The sequence below is a fragment of the Passer montanus genome, unplaced genomic scaffold, assembly GCF_014805655.1.
Source record: "Passer montanus isolate IOZ18808 unplaced genomic scaffold, ASM1480565v1 scaffold39, whole genome shotgun sequence".
NCBI lineage: Eukaryota > Metazoa > Chordata > Aves > Passeriformes > Passeridae > Passer > Passer montanus.
Window position 1 is genome coordinate 623,050 of NW_024368707.1, and position 22,457 is coordinate 645,506.

The window sequence follows — 22,457 nt, forward strand, 5'->3', positions numbered from 1 at the left end:
TAACACTAAAACTAAAGCTAAGCCCAACCCTAACCATAACACTAAACCCCAACCAAATCATAACCCAAAACTAACTGAACCCTAAACTTAACCCTAAACCTAACGTAACCCTAACCCTAACCCAAACCACAACCCTAACCTTAAACCTAATCCTAAAGCTAAATCTAACGCCAACACTAACCCTAGCCCAAAACCTAAACCTAACCCTAAAATTAACTCAAAACCTAAATCTAACCCTAGTATTAACTAAAAATCTAAACCTAAACCAAACCCTAATCCTAACCCTAAACCTAACACCAACCCTAATCCTACACCTAACCGTAACCCTAACCCAAAACCTAAAAAAACCCCAAATCATAAATCAAAACCTAACCCTAACACTAACCCTAAACCTAATGCTAAACCTAATCCTAACCATTAACATAACCCTCACCCTAACCCTAAGCCTAACACAAAACCTAAGCCCAACCCAAACCTTAAACATAACCCTAAACCTAATGCTACTGCTAATCCTAAACCTAACCCTAACCCTAAACTTAACCCTAAACCCTAACACTAACCATAACCTCTAACCTTAAAGCTAATCCTAAACCTAACCGTAAACCTGATCCAAACACTGATCCGAGCCCAACACTAATGCTAAAGTGGGTCGAACCCAAAAAATAACCCCAACCCTTACACTAAACCCAACCCAAACCCTACACCTAAACCCAACCCTAACCCAAAGCCATAAAACTAATGCTAAACCTCACCCCAAACTCTACCTCTAACCCTAAACCTAACCCAAACCCTAAACTTAAATCTAAACCTAAACCAAAACCTAAATCCCAACCCTAACGCTAAATCTAACCCTAAGCCTAAACATAACCCAAAACCTAAGCCTAAGCCTAAACCTAAGCCTAACCCTTCCCCTAACCCTCACCCTACACCCTAAACTTCACCCAAAACTGTAACCCTAACCCGAATCCTAAACCAACCGAACCCTAACACTAACACTAACCTGAAACCAAAAGCTAAACCTAATCCTAAAACTATCTCAAAACCTAACACTAACCCTAAACCTAATCCTAACACTACCCCTAACCATAAACCTAACCCCAACAAAACCCGAACCCAAACCTTAAACTATAATTCTAACCCTAACCATAACCCGAATCTGAACTCTAACCCTAACCTAACACAAAAACTAACACTAACCCTAAACCTAATCCTAATCCCAAACCCCAAACTAACCCGAATACTAAACCAACAGAAACCTAACACTAACACAAACCCAAACCAAAAACCTAAACCTAATCCTGAAACTTACTCAAAACCTAACCCTAAACCTAACCCGAACCCTAAACCTAACTCTAACCCTAACCCAAATCCCAACCCTAAACCAACCAAACACGAACACTAACCTGAACCCAAAAGGTTAACCGAATCCTAAAACTAACAAAAAACCTAACACTAACCCTAACTCTACCCCTACCCCTACTCCTAACCCTAACCCCAATGAAAATCTAACCCAAAACTTAAACTATAATTCTAACCCTAAACCTAGCCATAACCCTAATCCGAACTCTAACCCTAACCTAACGCTAAAACTAACACTAAACTAAAACTAAACTTATTCATAATCCTAAACCCTAAGGAAACTGGAATCCTAAGCCAACCAAAACCTAACACTAACGTGAACGCAAAACCTAATCCTAACTCAAAACCTAACACTAACCCTAACCCTAACCCTAACCCCTAACCCTAAACCTAACCCTAAACCTAACTCCAACCCTAACCCTAATCGTAAACTTAAACCTAAAAATAACCCTAGCCCTAAGCCTAAAGCAAATCCTAACCCTAAACAAAATGAATCCCAACCCTAACCCTAAGCGTAAACTTAAACCTAAAAATAACCCTAACCCTAAGCGTAAACTTAAACCTAAAAATAACCCTAACCCTAACCCAAACCCTAACCCTAACGCAAACGAACCCAAAAATTAACCCTAACCCTAACCCCAACCCTAAACATAACCCTAACCCAAAGCCCTAACCCTAACCATAAACCTCACCCCAAACTCTACCTCTAACCCTAAACCTAACCCAATACCCAAAACTAACCCTAAACCTAAACATAACCAAACCTTAAATCCGAACCTTAACGCTAAACCTAACCCTAACACTAAGCATAACCCTATAGCTAACCCTAACCCTAAACCTAACCATAACCGTAATCCTAACCCTAACCCTAACGAAACCATAACCCAAACCCTAAACTATAATTCTAACCCTAACACTAGCCAAAACCCTAATCCTAAGTCAAACCCTAACCTAACACTAAAACTAACACTAACCCTACACCTAATTCTAATCCTAAACCTGAACCTAACCCTAATCCTAAACAGACCGAACCCTAACACTAACCTGAACACAAAACCCAAAACCTAACCCTAAACCTAACTCAACACCTAACCCCAACTCTAACCATAACCACAACCCTAACCATAACCCCAATGAAAGCCTAACACAAACGCTAAACTCTCTCTAACCCTAACCCTCACTGTATCCCTAACCCTAAAGTTAAATCCTTTCTATGAACCTAAACCAAACCATGACCATGACTCTAACCCTAACTGTAACCCAATAGCCTAAAACTAACCTCATCCCTAATCCTAACCCTAGTCCTCACAGAATCCCCTAGCCCTCAACCAAACCTATTAATAATCCTAAACCTAATGCTAACCCTAACCCTAAACCTAACCGTAAACCTAAACCTAATCCTAAAGCTAAACCTAATGTAACCCTAACTATAACCCTAACCCTATCCCTAAATGTAATCTGGACCCTAACCCCAACCCTACACCCTAACCTTAACCCTAAACCCCAACCCTGTCTATAACCCCAACCCTAATGATAACCGAAACCTAACACCAACCGTAACTCTAACCCTAACCCTAACCCTAAACCTTTTCCATAACCCTAACTCTAACCCTGACACTAATGCTAAACCCTAACCCTAACCCAAACCCTAACCCTAATCCAAAATCTCAACCTAACTGTTACCCTAACCCTAACCCAAATCCTAACCCTAACAGTACCCCGAATGGTAACCCCAACCCTAAACCTAAACCGAAGCCTTCGCCTAAATTAAGCCTAATCCTAATCCTAACACTAACCCTAAACCTAACCCTTACTCTTACCCTAAACCTAACCCTAACCTTAACCCTAACCCCAATGCTAACCCTAACTGTAACCCCAACCCTAAACCTGCACCTCTCAGTAGATATCTTTGGTTACAGTCCAGGTGCTTTGCCGCTCCCTGTTACTGAGTTCTTGTGGTCTGGAATTTGGTTTTTCAGCTGCTTCTTTCTTATTTTAGTACAGTTTATGTCTTAGTAACCTTGATGAATTCCAGAGGGCCCTGAGAATAGTCTGATAAGAACAGTTATGAGCTGGATGGCTGGTGTACACTGTAGTCTAAGTGGTTCAGATACATTGCTACAATTCCCTCTTCTTCTTCTTGCACCAGCCAGACCCTTTCCACCGTATTTTCTACCAAGCAGCTCACCAATTTCATGATGCATGAAATAAAACAAAGCAATATAATAATGACTACTACTAATAACAAAGCTGCCTTTACAACATCTTCGAACCATCCAGTTATTCCCCATCCCTCAAACCATTCATCCAAATCCCAGCCATTTGCAGTCAATTTCTTCATGTAATCTTGTAGCTGTTTCAGTTTCCTGTGAATAGATACAGCATGCTCAGATAGGTTCACACAACACATTCCTTTGAACTCCTCACACTCATGCCCATGTGCTAACAACAACAAATCTACAGCAGCTCTATTTTGCAGTGTACCAGGTCTAATACTGTCTATGTCAGTGAGCATCTGATTTAAAACAGCTGAAGTTTAGTTGACTGTCCAGCATCCCAGCTTATTAAGCATAGCCAAACTTCAGCAGCAGCAACACGTGGAGTACGGAATGATGCTATTATTCGTGCTGGAGTGCTCCAAAACTACACGATTGTCACAATCAGCTTGTGATTGCTCTTTCAGTTCTCTTGCTATGTCCCACTCTCCAAATAGTCAGATTCAGCATTTTGTGAATGCTGGTACCAAACATGGTTAGTTTTCCTAAGTAACAAGAACCACCAAACAAGTTACTTGGAATTGTGGCCATGCCCTATCACCACAGATTAAAAAGACAACTGGTGGAAGCTATCTTACAGTTGCATTTGCACCAGCACTTCCAGGATAAGTCCAATGTGGCAATATTTGGTCACTTTCTGATAAGATGGAGAATTGGGATTAAGTACGACATAATTATTTTTGTGTCATGGGACGAGGGCATTGCTCATAGAAGTTGATTGTGGTTAAAAGTGGTTTAAAACTGGTTAAAAACCAGGTAATAATTTCCAGGTACTGATCCTAACGAATCTAATTCTTGGGGCTCTAGTCCGCTTTCATTCTGTGATTGTGTTATTATACCTGCTTGGAAGCCCTTGCCGTTTGCCTTAATCCCCAGCCTTTAGCATAAATCCGATTTTGTACCACCGCTGCCTATGTTACACCAGCAATCCTTTGCACTTGGTTTATTTGCTTCCACCTGTGGTTTTCCTCCAACTCCCACCCATGTTGCAACACCAGTACAGTTACTTATTGGGATACCAATTAAACATGTGCAAAAAGGACCTCCTGGCATGGTTAAGGACAAACGAAATAAATCCACCCCAGCAGCATTGGCCCAAGTATGCCACATATTCTGTCGATGCCATCCCAGCAGGTTAGTGTCTTCTGCACTACAGATGTTGCCACATATCACAAGTAGCACAGAGAAACCTCCAAAAACCTGCACATCTAATTTAAGACTATTCTTCATCCTTAACGTTGACAAAGAACCCTTCCCCTATGAGATTAGGGATAAAATCCAGATTGACTGTGACTCTTGCTCTTTGTGCTCTTCTCCTATTCCATCTTCTTTGGTTCTTGTCCTCCCGCCTTTGCTTTGTTTGTTCCCACTGCTCAGGTCTAACTTCCCACATCCCAGGTGTTATAAATCGAACGAGGCCAAATTTCAGAAGAGAGGTTGAAACAGGCTCTTGTTTATTAAAAACAAGTCAAAGAGAACTGAAGACTCAGGATAAGCGCAGGTCTTCCACAACAGCTCAAAATTCTAAAAGCAGCATGCTTCTCACACGCTGGGTTCTTTCAAAAATAACAGACACCAACACGAACAAACCCGAAAAAACCCCAAAGAACTGAAAACTCCCCTTTTTATAACGGTCCCTGGTCCAGGATTGGTGGGTTTGGATCCACGCAGCGATTGGTGGAATTCGGGCGCTTTGATTGGTCCTTACTGGTGTTCATTCTGGACCAATCATTTCCCCAGGGCGTTGAGTGATTGGTTGGTGCCTTGGTCCAATCACTATCCACCTCCAGCCCCCACCAAGTCCTGGACGCTTCCCTTCCCCCACAACGAGCAACCCCCCATTCTTCCCCAACTTTATTAAAACAAAACTCATAACACCAGGAATAAATATTCCTTTTCTTCATTCAATGGCCTTGATCTTCTCTCCTTGATTCTCTCTCTCCTTTGTCCTGAGCTTCCAAAGTTCGCTATGATACCACTAAATAGCCTGTTCCAATTGCTCCCAAGACTCAAACTAATTCAGCATTTCTTGACAGGTTTCAGTGGACTTAACTATTATTCCTGTCATTTGGGATAACACCACCCAGGTTATTAAATTTTTGGGAGTGAAGATGTCTGCGCTCTATACACCTGGGGAAGTTCCTTCATTTAAACTCATTCCACCTATCTGATCCACACTCCATACATTCTAATCTCATCCAAGGATAACAAAAGCATTCACAATTCTGAGGGCAACTGATGTTTTCAGGAAGCGCTGGTTTTTGGTTCATTGTTGATATTAGGGATCAGAGTGTCCTTCTCAAGCCAAGGATGAACTCATTTCGCTGGTATCCATCAGGGTTCTTTGTCTGAAACGATACAAACATAACCCCTTCCCCAAATCAGTAAATCTGCAGGTCCTTGCCATAACCCTGTCATAGGATTTTTGTAATAAACTTTTGGTCAGTGCTGTACCAATTCAGAATCTTGCAGCAAACCTAAGGAATGTGTTATTGCTAGTGGCTCACTACGATTACCTACTAATCATAGATTATTCGTAACATAGAATGCTTTCAGCACTATATCCTGGGAGGTCAGCCCATCCTCCCCTGGTTTATGTTTATAAAGCAGTCCTTTCAGTACCTGATGTGTGTGGCAGTGGGAGTTTGAAGATGTTTAGTCTGTCTCAGACTGTGGCAGTGGGGGTTTGAAGATTATATGTTTAGTTTCTGTCTAAAGTTGTTTACCACCTGTCTTCCCGCCTTTTTTCCGTGGTAGTTATGTTTATTCTAGATTCTTCCCTGTCTATCCTCCAAAATCCTGCTCCTGCAGCCTGTAATAATTTGCTATACCCATTTATCCACAAGATTTGCTGTCATTTATGATATTTTTCTTCTGTCATTGGTACGTACCTTTCCTGCTCCATTTTGTGCTTACATTTGTCTCCCTGGACCCCTCCTATCTAGCCCTTGATTCGTTAGACAATCTCCTCCTGGGGATCCATGCCCCCTCCATTAAAACAGCTGCTTTTCTCTGTTTCCTGCTCTTTGCCACTGCTCCCTCTTCAAGCCACGTGGCTTCCACACCCCACCCGCACCTGAGTGGCCCTGCAGTGCGCAGCCTCAGTGCTGCTCTCCACCACGAGAAAAAACATCCATGTGTCATTGTGTCACCTGCCCCACTTCAGTGCCACTCCTGCCGTGAGAAAGAACACCTGTGTGGTGCTGCGATACCTGGGCTGCTTCTGTGGGGCATCGAAGCTTCGGTGTGCTCCTGCCGTGGGAAAGAATAACACCACCATAGTGCTGCCGATCCCACGCAGCGCTGTCCCGGCACTGCTCCTGTGCAGGAAAGAATAAAAGCAGCTTGGAGAAGCAAGCAAAGAGCCCTGCCTTTTTTCCTTTACTCCGGTCCTCAGATGTGGGTCCATGTTTATTGGCTGCTCCCTGGCAGTCCGGGACCCCAGCCAGTGGCTGAACTGTGATCCTGCCTGCCAGCGGCTAAGGCAAGGCTTGGCCACTCCTGGCACGTATGCTGATCGTCCCTCCCACGATTGGGATTCAATGTCAGATGTGTCCTTTCAATAATAGCTTGTCCTGTGGAGTTCCCTGGAATACCTGTGCTATGCTCCACCCCGCAACTAGCTAAGAAATCCTGGGTCTGTCAGGCTATATATCCTGACCCCTTGTCTGTTTTAATTTTCTGAGGCAAACACATGATGACAAAGCAGCCTCGCAAATGTTGAATGACAAAATGAGACCCTTCGATTGTCATGGGAGTGGCCCAAACCATGACAGAAAAGTTGTCTATGGTTACACAAATGTGTTTAAAATGACCAAAAGAGGCACAGATTGTTACATCCATTTGCAAGGGCCCCAGGCCATGAGGGTTGATTCCAGGACCCAATCCGCCAATCATACCCTGGCAGTGTGGACAGGTTGTGCAATTCCTTGAGCATCTGATATTTCCAATTGTTTTGGTAAAACTTTTGCACTTTGGTGAAAAAACTCGCGAGCCCTTCTGGCTTGGCCAAACTTATCGATATTAGGAGAAGCAGAGGATCAAAGTGGTGCCACTAATTGGTCAGCCTTCTCGTTTCCTAAGGCCATACCTTCCATCAATGCAGAGTGACCCCGTATATAGGTAATAAAACAATCCTGTTTGCAAGAATTAAGTAATTGCCATCATTGCAAAAAGATTTGCCATAACCACCAGTTTTGAATTTCGTTGAGCAATGCTTGCTCCATGTGCTCAACAATACCTACTACGTAGAGAGAATCAGAAACAATGTTAATGGGACCATTGGGCCATTTTTCGAACACTAATAACAGCATGTAACTCAAGATGCTGTAAAGAATCTCCTGGTCCCTCAAGGATTTCACTGAGCCACTTGCCTCTGTCCTGCCAAGTAAGGCCTGCTTTAGAAATTTTTCAACTGGCATCAGTAGAAACTGTGAGGCCTTCTACAGGTTGTTTTGATAGCCAAGGAAGTTCTTCCACCTGTTGATGCAAAGAAAAAAGCCTATGAGGGGCAAAAAGAATGCTAATAATACCTGGAAAGTTTAACAATGCCCATTGTAAGGTGTCTGAATTCTGCAATGACCACTGTAAAAAGTGTTTTATTAGTGGGAGAATAATGTTTTGGGGTTCCATTCCTGCAATTTCCAGTGTCCTCTTTCATTCCTTGATCACGATTTTTGCTATAGCTTCCATTTGTGTGGTCAACAATTCATTCAAATTACATGGTAAAAATACCCATTCCAGGATTTTTAGTGATTGATTAGCCTGGCTGTCCCACTGCATTATGATACCCATTGTGTGCTTTTCCCTATTCAGCATGGCCATGGACAATGGTAAACCAGGGACCAACGATCTGCAAAGGAATTACCCAATTTAGTGGCAATTTGAGTCAAAGACTTCTGTTGTTTTTCAGTTAGGTCATGCAGCAAATTGGTCTGCTTTCCCCCTTTCAATAATGGTATTAGGGGCTCACGGTCCTCATTAGTAATGCTACAGGTGCTACAAACCCACTGTATGTCCCCAGTTAACTTTTTGGGGGTCATCTGTCAAGGTCCAAATTTCTGTACAAATAGTTAATTTTTGAGGCCGAATTTGGGCTTCAGTGATAAGCATACCCAATTATTTCCATAGGACTTGTTGTTGGACTTTTTCCAGGGCAATCTGAAGGTCTGCCTTCTGCAATTGTTGTAAGACAGGGAGCAGGGCTGCTGTATCCGGGTGTTCTCTTGCTATAATAATATTATCCATGTCATGATAGGTAAGATACTGTGAGTACTGTTTTCTCAGCGGGGCTAGTGCCCAGGCAACAAACATATAGTTGGCACATCATGGGAGAATTTCGCATCGCTTGTGCAATACAACCCACTGATACCTTTTTGCTGCCTCTGCTTTATTAATGGATGACACTGACAAGGCAAACTTCTCACTGTCAACCTCATGCAGGGGGATTGTGAAAAAGCAATCTTTTAAATCAATAATTAACAATTGCAAATTGACAGGTAACATTGATGGTGAGGGTAGACCAGGCTGCAGAGGTCCCATATCCTGCATTACAGCATTAATCGCTCAAAGGTCATATAATAACCTCCATTTTTCTGATTTTTTAGGAATTGTAAAAATGGGTGTGTTCCAGGGGCTCAGAGAAGGTACAATATGCTCCTATTGCAATTGCTCATCAACCAGTTCATTAACACGGGCAAGCTTTTCTTTAGACATTGATCAACCTAGATTGCCATTTCTGTTAACCATTTTCATTTTAGGGTTGGCAGCCCTTCAACGACCACTGCTAAAAATGCTCATTGGTGAGAGAGAAACCCATCTGACTCAATGCGTCTTGTCACAGCAACCAGATTGTTGTAGCCATCACATAAGATCTCATCTGAGCCGGAACATGTGCATCTTCATCAACCCATACTGTTAAGAATTTACTGTTTTACTGATTTGAGTCATTTGCACACCTCCCACCCCCATAACAGGTGTTCCCAAGGTGCTCAGAGGCCATTTTGCAGGCCATGCAAACAAGAGGACAATGGTGACATCTCTGTCCAGTAATGCAGCTTTTGGTGTGAGAGCTCCTCCATCAGGGTGCTGAAAAGTAATGGGTTTAGTTGGTTTTGCTCCTGATAATGGTAACATAAACATTACCTGAGGGGTTCCTGTTGACCCAAAACCTCCATCCCCTCCAATGCATGACCCCCTGTTTCAGAACCTTGGCCTCAAAGGGAATTAACTGTACCACTCTAGTGCCTTTTGGAATATGGATAGGTGGCCTCCAAGTGTGCACCATTATCCAAATATTGCCTAAATAATTTGCATCAATCAGTCTAGGTTAAAAGAAAAAAAGCCTTGTTTTTATGTGGATGATCTTCTGTCAGTAGAACACAAAGTCCATAGCCCAATGATCCATTTGCTGTTGATGGTATGACGTCTGCATAGGTGTTTGTCAAAGTGATGTCTACTGCTCTCTCCACATCCACTCCTGCAGATCCAGGTGTTGCTGAGTGGAGGACATCCAGGCAGCCACCTGGTTGTGGGGAAGCATTTGTGTCATTGCACATTCCCCCTTTGCACTTGGTTTCCCAAGGTGGGTCCATCTCTCTTGTATTTTGACTTAAATTTGCTGCTCCAATGCCTGAACTTGTCATATCTGTTGCGGGTTTTTTTCACTTGTATGGCTAGTGATGTAATAGAAGAAATTCTTAGTTCTAGAAACTGTTACTAATCAACACAGACTGTTGCTCAGCCAAAACTGTGTTAAATTCCTGAAGCCAGAACAAGAGAACAGAGACTTCATAGAATTAGGAAGAGTTTCTTTTTCTTTCTTTTATATAGCAAAAGGGAGAGTGCATATTAAAGTGGGGCATAGAGTAAGCGATTCGGGAAGTCTGTACTGTGTGATTACCTCAGTCAATGGAGCAAAGAAGAGGGTGATGGAGGGGGAACTTAGAATAAAAAGGAGGTTGCATCCCCCAGCCACTTGAAAGACCCCATGGGAAGTGGCCCATGGCCTCTCCCTTTATTCCAATAAAGTTACGGGACTCCCCTGTCTCTTTTTGGGACAAAACCCTCTGGCATCAGGGATTAATTTTCCTAGGAAAATGAGCACTCATCTGGGGTCCTTCTACCATCCCATGGCAGTGAGTGGGAGCTCAAGGCGCATCTCAGCCAGCTTTGGTGATCTGTTCCATTTGGTGGCAGCCAGCACTGGACAATTGGTTGACTACCCAATAGTGTCCACTCGAGACAGATGAGTAGTGGACTAGAGGGTCCATGAAGAGTCCACAGGGAAGGACCACTGAAAATGTCACCAATCAATGGAATTTTTGGGGAGTAAACCTGAGAGGGTACCCATAGAGGGCTGCATAGATAAAGCCAGCAATGGGTCCTGGCAAAAGGGATGACGATCCAGAAAGATTTCCAGAGAATCCCTCGGGAGAATGTTGAGGTAGATTGCACCTTCTCCCAGAGGTTATTAAGGACAATCCATGCCCGAGGAGCAATAAGGGGAGTTGGGAAGGGGTCTTGGCAACAGGGGACAGATGGTGTTGGTATGTTGGGAAAGAATGGGTTAAAGTGGAATGTGGAGGAATATGGGTAAGGCAAGTAGTAGCAGAAGGCATTTATCATCAAAATTTGCTAGCTGATTCAGATGCAGGTTCTTTGTATCCTCAGCTTCCAGGACAGGGAAAACAAGGAAGTCAGGATGAAGAGGTGTCTCTTTATGGTGGGAAGTGGCAGGACCAGGCACAGAAGTGAGGGACTGTGAGCATGGGCTTGGGGCTTGTGGGGAGGTGTGGGCCTGGGCTGGAGCCGTGGGGCAGCCAGGGCTCAGCACCAGGCAATACCTGACCCCACTGCCTCATCCTAGACGGGGAGGGCAGCGGCCCCCAAGCGCCATGAGGCTGCTGGACACCCCAGCTGCCTGTGATGCTGCCAGCTGTGCCCACTGGGTGTGCCAGCAGGGGCTGCATTTGGACACTGTGGCAGAATGGGGACTGGCTCTAGTATATGGTATATGGCAAAGAGGGTGAGTACAAAGAGAAGGAGCAAAGAATATCTGGGAAATGCAAATTGTACGTGGTAGGATTACGATTTTCTTTTAAGGATTTGATTTGGGTCACTGAAGAAACAAATGATTTTGAGCTGTGCGAGAATGAGCACCCACAGGCAGTAGCGGGGCTGGGTGCCAAAGAAAGGGCAGAATAAAGCTCCTGGATGTTAGAAAGATACAGCAAGTGTATGTGAGAAGAGATGAGGAAAAGGTGAAGGCAAAGGTGATGGCAGTGTTCTTACTGCTGCAGAGGGATAAACCGTAGGGCCCAAGGGGGTCCCCGGGACAGAAAGGACCTGTTTGGCAACAAGGACGGGGCAGAGGAATTTCCTCCTCAGCAGGGGAGAGCCCACCCAAAGAGCGTCTTGGAAGGAATCAGTCTGCAAGAACAATGAGAGCAAGATTGCCCGCAGAAATAACTGGATCCTCAGGAGGATCAAGTCCAGCGATGAATGGAGATGGATTGTTAGGGGTGTCAGGGGTTCCCATTACACCAGGGACCCACCACACTGGAGCCATTGATAACATTTAGGGTGGGTCCAGAACGGGAGGAGGGGTTTTCCTGGTAGACACAGGGGCCTCTCAATCCAGTTTGAATTTTACCCCTTCAAGTGAAAAATTGTCAAGAAGTTCTTTAATTCTTCAGGGGGTAAGCGAAAAAGAGGTGGGGATGTGTTTCTTTCAACGACCATTGGTACATATGGGGGTTAGGTGTGAAATGCATGAATTTCTGTTTGTTCCTACTTGTAATTCTAAGTTACTGGGAAGGGATTTGCTAGCTACATTGGGAATGCAAAATAACATTGTAAAAAGTGACACAGAAACTAACCCTATTGTACCTTTGTGTCAAATGTCTGAGAGAGCCTATGCTGCAGTAAACCCCCAAGTGTGGGCAGTCCCAGGGAAATCTGGAAAATTAGTTATGGGGCCTCTCCAAACTACTTTGAGAAGTGGTGTCTGAAAAGTAATACCCTCTTTCCAAGGCAGGGAAAGAAGGGGCTGCAACCTATTACTGAGTCCCTGTTAAAGGCAGGTCTTTTGGAGCCATGCACATCTCCCTAGAATATGCCTGTCCTGCCAGTTAAGAAACTGCATGAATGGACACCAGAAGGAATGCAGAATTTTAAATTGTTAGGAAAAAAAAAAAGCAGATTAACTGAAGCTTGTGCCCTAGCCCTTCTGGATAGGGAAAAAGAATTTGAATTCTATGTGGATGCTAAATAGGACCATACTAAAATAATTTTACTGTGGGAACACTGAATTACACAGCAGCCTGTTGCCTACTTTTCTAAGGTGTTCAACCCAGAGGCCAGGAGGCTGGCCTCATTGTCTGCAGAATTGTGCAGCTCTGGCTTTATTAGTAACCAAAGAGCAAAAACTGGTGACAGAAGAATGTTTTATGAGACTTATGAAAGTCTCACATGAAATTTAAGTTTTGTGAAGTGAAAAAGCCTCCAAGCGGATGTCCAGGGCTTGGTTATTATAGTCTAAAACTTATTGAATGGAACAGAAAGATTTGGGATTGAGAAGTGGGGAAGGGTTTAACCCAGCCTCCTGTTTAACAAGGACTTTCAACAGTCCTAGAGAGGGGGGGCAGGAACAAACCCATGACTGCATTCAAGTGACAGATCTCCAGACCTGGGTTAGGGAATATTTACGAGACACCCCCTGGCTTACGGGAAGAAATGTGTTCATCAGTGAGCCTTCACGGGTAGTAGAAGGGAAGCGAGTTACAGGAGATGATATTATTAAGGGAAGAGAATTAGAAGAAGTGAGGATGTTGCTGCCCACATGGTCAGCTCAGACTGTGGAGCTGTATGTGCTTGTGGGAGCCTGTGAATTAACATTCCTACTAATCTTAAGCATGCATGAGGAGTGGTACACACGTTTTGAAATCTGTGGGAGGAAAGAGGTTTATTAACCTGCAGTGGAAAAACATTAGCACATGAGAGCTTAATTACTCTCTTGCAGGTGGTGAATTTACCAAAAAGGCGGGCAATGATGTACATTAGGGGACATCGGGCAAAGTACTTGGAGGAGGCAACAGGCAATTGACTGGTGGATGAAGAAACTCAGAAAGGAATACTTTTGCCAGAACTCTCCAAGACCCTCCCTTTGCTCCCAGTGACTCAATCACTGCCAGAGAAACTGTCTTTTCCACCAGAGAAGCTGGAGCTTTCCACCGAAAGAGTGGGGCAGAGAGAAAAAGGGAATAATTGGTTTACAAGGATGGCAAACAATGGAGACCAGAAGCTTTGGCCATACAAGTATTAGAACAACTCTATGAAGGGAGTCATTGGAACTCTGGAGGATTGGCAGACGCCTTCCTCAAGATGTATTTTGCTGCAGGTCTTTTTAGTCTGGCAAAAGCAGCTGTTGAAGTTTGCTTGATTTGTGGTGAAGCCAATAACAGGGTTACAAAGAAAGCTGCCAGGGGAGGGAGGCCTTGGGCTGTATGGCCCTTCTAAAAATGCCAAGAGGATTTTACTGAGATGTCCCAAGTGAGAAGGCTTAAATAACTTCTGGTAATAGTATATCAGCTAACAAAGTGGCCACAAGCATTCCCAACTGCTTCAGCAGCTGCAGCATCACCTATTAAGGTATTTTTGGAACAAATTAGTCCAAGGTACAGGATTGTAGAAGCAACAGACCCAGGGGAACTCATTTTGCAGCAAAGATCCTTCAAGGGGTTATGGGTACTTTCGGAAAACAATAGATCTTCCATACCTCCTGGCACCACCAGAGCTTGTGTCAGCTAGAAAAAAAATGAAGAGAGAAATAAAGAAACACCTTTTGAAGCTGGTAATAGCCACCAAGATGCCATGGGTAGGGCTTTTGCCATTGGCTTTGGCAAGAATGAAGGCCAGATACAGAAGAGAGAATCAGTTCTCTTCCTTTGAATTATTGTTTGGAATTCCTCACCCAGGTAATTCTCAACCTAGTGGGGTGTAGAGGTAAGTGATGCATATTCAAAAGAATATGTAGCCAGGATAGTGTCTCTTGTGAAATCCCTTCAACAGGAAGCTCAGCTGGCAGTTCACAACACCCAACCAGGAGATTTAGTCCTGCTTAAGGAATGGAAAGATGGACCACTGGTGGCAAGTGGTGTGGAACTTTCCAAGTGTTACTGACCACAGAAACATCCATCAAGACAGCTGAACGCAGGTGGACCCATCACGCTTTGGTCGAGGTCTCTAAGGCCCCAGAGATTTGGACATCTCAGCTGGAAAAGAAGGGCAGCAGGCTCTGACTGACACTCCGCAGGAGTGGTCTGGAGCAGCCCCCGTGTTGACACTGGGGCACGCTGCGTGTACCTTCCCACAGACTGTGTGCGGAAATAATCTGTATAGGCATCCTTCCTTTAGAATCTCCACTCACTGGGAGGCTATTATTTGCTGTTGTTGTTTTTTTTATCTTAGGTGGTTTCTGTGCATTCACTGGTCACAAGTGGTACAGAAGATAAAATGAGACAGCTTGAACTCACACTACATTTACTAATCAAAGAGTAATTATGACTGAATTCTTTGTATGAAGCACTGCAGTGCTGGAATTCATATGAAGAAGAGAAAAAAGCACAAGCAGCAACAGCTTTACTCAGTGACTGGCAATAGCCATGGTCTGGTTGAAGACTGAACCAGGAGCCTCTCCAGCAGTGCAGAGGGGTTGGGCTAACTGGGGACAAGGACCAGCCCACCTGCTGCCAGGAAACTGTTGGAGACTGGGCATGACCCTGTGTAACTCACAAATAACCCTGGCATTTCCAGACTGCAGATGAATTCGATACAAGGTACGTGTTAACTGCAAACACACTGAGTAATATATATGTACAATTTATTTAAAATACTTTTTAACATATAAACCCCCCTCACTATTTATACAGTCTAAGTCCTAGCAACATATACAAATACTGAGCAACTACAATACATGCTGAGGTAAGAACATACATTCTGGGAGAATACACAAGCCAAACAAAACTGAAATACATTCTATATACATGTCTTCACATATAAGAGAGACCCATGAAATGTACCTTTTCTTTATTGTACACAGGGAAATTCTAGTCTTAATGTGCCATGCAAGATAAACCCAACTGTTACATGTTCAAATGTATATTAGCCCTAGCAGATAACATGTCTAAAGTCTGAGGCAGGAGCAAAGCCTGGGACCAAGTTCCTTCCAAAAATGGGCTTAAATTTTAAAAACTTCCATTTCTTTAACAGCTTATGCTCCCCAGATAATAAAGTTGTAATATGTTTTCTTAAAAAATAACCCACTGTAGAGAAACTGCATAATTCTTACACCACCTCATCCTTCAGCTATCCACAGTTCTACCATTCCTGGTCTGCAGTAAAAATCAAATCCAGATATGTTATTTATACTGACTTGGACACATCCATTTATTTTTATGATAGATTAATTTTTCTATGCCTAAACTGGTACAGGTTCAGAATGGAAAGGATTGTTAACTTGCCTGCAGCTGTATTATCGCATCTTAGTGGAAACTAAGAACTTCCCACCCCTTGAAATAAAATCAGCTAAGATAATTTCAGTCATAGTTGCTGCTGATAGCTAGGAACAGTACTTACCTATTTTAGCAAAACTTAAAGATTGCAGACTTGTTTTGTCAGTCAAAAAAAGTTGCAGTAACAAAAAAGTACGATCACAGTCAGCAATTTGCTGTTCACAAATGGGTCTTATTTACCATCCTTACATTCACATTTAAGCTTAAGACACCGAGTTCTAAAACAAATAATTAAAAAAATGTCATTCTCAATTAATGAGAATGAATGATCAGAAATTGTACAACTGGGCTTTACGGTAGTACCGAGAATGTTCAGCATCTTTCTTGGTGACAGGGACATTGGGAATGAGCACATCCTCAGTGAGTTTGCCCACAGCACCAAGCTGTGAGGTGCGGCCAACATGCTGGAGGGAAGGGATGCCATCCAGAAGGACCGGACAGCCCTGAGAGGTGACAGCTCCTCAAGTTGAAGAAGGTATTGTCCTACACCTGGGTCAGGGCAATCCCAGGCTCACAGACAGGTCGGGCAGAGAAGTGACTGAGAGGAGCCCTGCAGAGAAGGACGGGGGGTGCTGGTTGATGAAAAACTCAACATGAGCCAGCAGTAATGTGCTCTCACAGCCCAGAAAGCCAATGGGATCTTGGGCTGCATCAAAAGGAGCATGGCCAGAAGAGTGAGTGATTCTCCTCTGCTCAGGTGAGACCCTACTTGGAGTGCTGCATCCAGCTCTGATGCCCCCAATATAAGAAGGACATGGAACTGCTGGAGCAAGTCCAGAGGAGGCCACAAGGTTGGTAAGAGGACAGGAACACCTTCCCTGTGGAGACAGGCTGGGAAGGTTGGGGGTGTTCAGCCTGGAGAAGAGGAGATTGTGTGGAAACCTCATCACAACCTTCCAGTACCTGAAGGGACCCATAGGGAAGCTGGAGAGGGACTCCTTGTCAGGAACTGCAGAGGCAGGACAAGGTGAAATGAGTGGAGACTTGAAAGAGGGGAAGTCTAGGTTAGATGAAAGAAATTTTTTACTGTGAGATGGTGAGACACTGGAACAGGTTGCTCAAAGAAATTATGCATACCCCCATCCCTGGAAGTGCTCAAAGCCAGGTTCAATGGAGCTCTGATCTAGTGGAAGGTGTTTCTGCCCAAGGTAGGGGATTGGAAGAAGATGATTTTTAAGGTCCCTTCCAACCCCAACTATTCCATGATTCTACATAATATCATATTTGAGATGCTGAACAGGCCACAAGTGATTTTTGACTCCAGAGTTTATATACAACCCCTCTGCAAACAGATTTTCAGGGGTGAGGATACTGTACTGTGTTAAGGCATGGTGGTAGCCCTATGAACAGTACCGCAGCTTCCATTCAGACATTGTCCACAGCATTTAAGGACCTGGGCAGTAAACAAGGCTTTGAATTGCATCACAAACAAACAGTAACCCCTGAAGTCCATAAAACTGAGGTACTGTGTAGGGAGGGGTTCCACATGTTCGAGTTGATTCAGCATCCTTCCAATAGTGCTGTTAGAATAAAAATACAGCATTTTTATAGTGGGGTTTTCTCCTGCTTAGGCAAGAAAGCTGTTTTTTTTTTTTTTTTCTAACAAGATAAAAAATGGCAAATATGCCACTCAGACTGTTTTCATTTTGTGATTACCTAGCTAAAATGAGTCTACATTACCCCAGTAAATGACTGACTGCAATGTTTTCATAGTACAGAACACTGGAACATTCAAAGGATACAAATTCCAATGAGTAAGTTTGAAATGGACACTCTTTGGAATAGTACTCGTTCATTTGCAAAGGTTTTGGACTCTTTCATGCTTCTAATAAGAACAGTCGTAAAAAAAGCCCTAAGGCTAAATTTGGCAGCTGTGCTAAAACATGCCATATGTGCTAAATGCATGTCTAACACAAACTGTGCACCATTAGAACATTTGTGTGCTTCCTTAAGCACTCAAAAAAGTATGTACAGATCTTTTTGTGTATAAGCTCACACCTGAACACAGAATAATGGACACTCTGGGGGAGGGCAGGGCAGGGCCCTTCTCAATTCAAGTCACCTTCAAGACCTGAATGCTTCTTGCACTGAGCAGCAGGGAAGTCTGACTTGGAGACAGATGATATTCAAGTGGCCCTCATAAGCATAGGGAATAATGAAAAAGCAGTTCCCAGGTAGTTTGCTTTATCAGTCTTTGCCTCCTGGATCCCTAGGAAGAAATACGACCTAGTAGCTTAAGGCAAAGAGGCAGAAAAGAGATTATACAAGACAGCAGCTTCTAGTTTTGGAAGACTAACCTAACCAAAAAGGCATGAACCTTCTGAGGAACACGCAGCTAGCTGAAAATTGCCAATTCTGTTAACAAAAGCTGAAATGACATAATTCAAAATCAAAACTATTTTATGCCACAAAGCTAAAGGGATTTTTGTCATCAGTCCTGATAGCAGCTTTTTAAGTCCAAAGTTGCGCAGACATTTTACAATGAAAAGAGGAATTTTAGAAGCTGTAGGGCTTGCACAGCAATTAAGAGCTTTGGGTATTGAGGTGGGGCTTTTCCCCCCAAAAAATAGTACCATTAGGAAGAAATAACTGGCTTTTGTACTTAAACTGTTTTTCCTAATTTATCACCCACATCTATGAATTATTGGAGCTAATCATGAAGAGTTCTCTCATGTCTGACAGACAATTGTACAGTAGTAATAAAAAAGTCCATGGTTTTGCAGGAGACAAGCTGTTGATTGTACATGCAGCTTAAGGAAAAGCAGAATTAAGTGTTTTCCCAGACCTCCCATACCACGTCTTTTGGTTCAACGTTGTATTATTTAAGACTAACAATACCAAAACAATTGAATTTAAAAAGTGAAACTGTGAGCTTTATGGAACTGGCTTTTAGAAACAAGCCACCATTCTACCTTACTCATGAGCTAATTTTGTTCATCCTTACTCACAGTGGGATGGGCCATGCACTGTGGCACCTGGTACATGAGTTGGTCTGCACTGCCTGGCCCCGGCTGCCCCTTTGGTATATCATACAATGCCTGTGCTGAGGATGCACTGTCTGTCCTGGATAACAGTTTATTGCACGTTCCAATCAGTGGAGGAGCTTGATTCCCTGCAGCTTTGAAGGTGGAAATGGAAGGAGCGCCAAGAGATGTGCTGGGATGGCTGGACATGTCCATGATTATTGGAGTCGCATACTCGGGTCCGGTTACGGGCAGTGGCTCGGCATAGGTGTGGTAAACTTCTTGGATGGGGGAATTGTAAGGGTCCAAGTCAGCGTAACTGGTTTGTTTTCCTTCCTCTGGTTTGAAGGTTGATCTCTGGTGAAGCGTGCCCACAATTCCCCCTACCAGAGGCTGAGCATATTCTGTGTTGCAAGCTCCAACAAAACAAAACATAAGTACACTTACTGGATTGTTTTACAGTGGCATCACATTAAATACAGCCTGTCAATAGTCTGCCAGAGATCACTATCCTACATCAAACCAGTGGTCCATCTCTGTCCACCAGTGCCAATCGCTTTGGAAAAGGGTTCCTTTCCACTCGATAGGTAAAGCCATTGAGACAGCCAAAACCAAAACATGCCCACTTCTCTGGTTTACACTTCCCAAGTGAGCTGCAACTTCCCATCCTGCAAATCTGCCTGAAAATGAAGCTGATTGAAATGTTCTTCTATTTACATTAGATTTAAATAAAATTATTCTGCCTGGATCTGGATAAAAAGTGGTCCTTAAGGTGGAGTGTTTGTCCTTTGAGGGGGGAAGCTTGAATGTAGTCTGAGGTATTTTAGCTCAACAGATAATCTGAGTTACAAAAGCTGGAGGTGAAAAGCCTGACTAGCTGGGTAAAAACAGACAAGCAGCCAAACAAGAAAACTAATTCTGCCTACAGTGAAGCTGTAATTCCTGCACATCTGCCCAATTCTGCCATCAGCAGGTAAGCGCAGAACCAAAGGCACAGTCAGTCATCTTCCTCCCATGCTTGGCTCACCAGGGACAGGGCATGAGGCACTATCCATAAACCCTCCTTTTCCTGATCCCAAGTTTGATTTAACCCATACAGTGAAGGTAGAGAATCAAGTGCCATATTTCCAATTAGTGCATAAAAATATTGTGATTAAATTATTTCCAGTGTATGAAAATATAACCAAAATAATACTTTCACTTTTTATGAGGTTTAATAACAAATAGGGAACCTTTCAGTTACTGCATTAACTTGGGAAGTGTCTATCTATAGCACATGAAATGAGAGAACAGACACGAAAAAGCCTGCATTTTAAGAGATATGCTTACCCACAGAACGACTCACTTCTCCTCTGTTCCCCTCCAAAACCAGGAAATAACTAAATGTAGCCAGATTCCTGACATATTTGGCATGTCATTCATAAACATACATACATACATATATAAAAAACATAGCCCACAAATTACCTGCAGACTCGGTTTGCAACATTACTGGGACTTCTCTTGGTCTTAGGTGACTGATTTCACTGCTGCTGTAGCATACAGGAGTTTCTTCATGTTCTGCTGATTTAATCAGGAAAAACTGCTTCATCCCTTTCCACCATCCTTCACATGGATTAAAAAAAAGCAAAAAAAACCACCCAAGATTGCATACATACTGTGTTTTAAGCGACTAAAATACTTTTCAGCACAGATTATATTTTGGTGAAACAGGTAAATAACTCCATTATCACTATTTTGAGTAATACCCTAAGACATCAGAGCTGTGAGCTATCAGAAACAAATATGTAGCAAATTAAAGTGATTAAAGGGTTCCTTGTCTAAAGGGTAAGACATACTTAAGACTGCCAGTGAGCAGACACACAGGTGTGCAAGTTTTCAACAGAGGCCAGAGAAGCAAAGCACAGTCACCTAGCTATACCAACCCAACTGCTGCACTGCCCTTTGCACCTGGGGCACAGGTGGTTTCAGGACCATTGCAAAGAGCTGCCTGGTGCAATTGTCTGATCTTAAGTTTATGAGGCACAAGACATTTGGATGGAAGATATACCTAAATCCGACATGCTTAGTAGGGCAATGAAAACAAAATTTTTGACCCAACTCATACACTATGATGGAAGATTTTTTGCCAGGACAAAAAAGTACCAAATAAATGATTATCAAAGGTATAGAGACATTTGTTATAAATTAATTTTTTCCCTCATGTTGTATAATTAAAAGGTTTTCTACTTCGTTCACAAAAAAGCCTGAAGTGCTCAGATCTAACAGGAGACATGATGTTTACTATTTCTGAAAAAAAGAAATCAGAGAAAGAAGCAGTACAATTAAGCTGGTCCACAAAAGAAATTCAGTTTGCTATGCCTCACTCAGTTAGCATTAGAGAAGCTCTGCTAGTGGAAACTGTAACTGCAATCTGAAATAAACATTGAACAAAAAACGACTGAGAAAATTGTTTCATAAAAATATTTTGTTACCTGCACGATCCCAGTAAGGTAGATCGTATGTGTCCTCAGTTTTTTTCTTGCTGTTAACATAAAAAGGACAAAAGGGTTACTTTAACGAGTTTGTTAATCAAAAGATGCATTAATTAATGCTCAGCAACTATCACCTTGGCTGTAACTGGTCCTCAAATTTAATGTATTAGCACCAGTCACCTGGCTTCCCATCACCAGTCTGCTGCTACCAGAGAAACCAGTTTTCAGTCAAAGCACTTGCAATGAAAACAGTTAAAAAGCTATTTTGTCCTCACTAGTCAAGTGATTATTTTCTCAGAAAGAATGCAATTCTTTCCACAAGTGCAGACCACAGAGTTCCCACAGCAATACATGCAGCATTTCATTCCCACACACCAGGCTAACATTGATTTAAAGCGCTTTCATCCATCTATTTATTTACCGGTTTCTCCAATGCCACGCACAAACTAAGATAAGAATCAGAGTAGTGAAGACCATCACCAGCACCGGAACCAGAACTGCTGCCAATGCCACATCTGAAAGCCATTAAATTGTGTCAGACAGAAAGAGCTTCTCATAAATCAATTTTTGATTTGAAAATTACTTGCATAGAGCACAGTTTTCATGTATAGTGTCTATCACACCAGATCCCCCAGCTAAGCTACTCTGCTGGATGCTCCCACAGTGCAAACTTCAATTAACATCTGGCTCTTCTACATGCATGCAGAGCTGGTGGTTTTGTAGGGCTTTTCATCAAAATCAATCAGTTTGTTTTAATATATGGTTTTTCTGTTACAATACTGTATTCTATTTTTTATGCAGAAAATCGCTTAA

At 43.0% G+C, this 22,457-nt stretch overlaps 1 protein-coding gene across 4 annotated transcripts in view; it reads right to left on the bottom strand.

Moving 5' to 3' along the window:
- Window positions 1-5,077: 5,077 nt before the first annotated feature.
- DCBLD2 (discoidin, CUB and LCCL domain containing 2) overlaps window positions 5,078-22,457 on the bottom strand; it is a 55,392-nt gene continuing 38,012 nt past the window's right edge. For 2 of the 4 annotated variants that reach the window (XM_039718000.1, XM_039718003.1), the window contains 4 exons: window positions 22,066-22,159; window positions 21,645-21,694; window positions 20,638-20,775; window positions 15,494-19,586 (listed from right to left, as the gene is read on the bottom strand). In XM_039718000.1, the coding sequence (XP_039573934.1) occupies window positions 19,132-19,586; window positions 20,638-20,775; window positions 21,645-21,694; window positions 22,066-22,159 (737 nt within the window). In that variant the 3' untranslated portion in view covers window positions 15,494-19,131. Of the gene's footprint in view, window positions 5,984-6,847; window positions 6,956-15,493; window positions 19,587-20,637; window positions 20,776-21,644; window positions 21,695-22,065; window positions 22,160-22,457 lie in introns of those variants that run through there. The other 2 variants (XM_039718002.1, XM_039718001.1) reach the window with 2 other exon arrangements.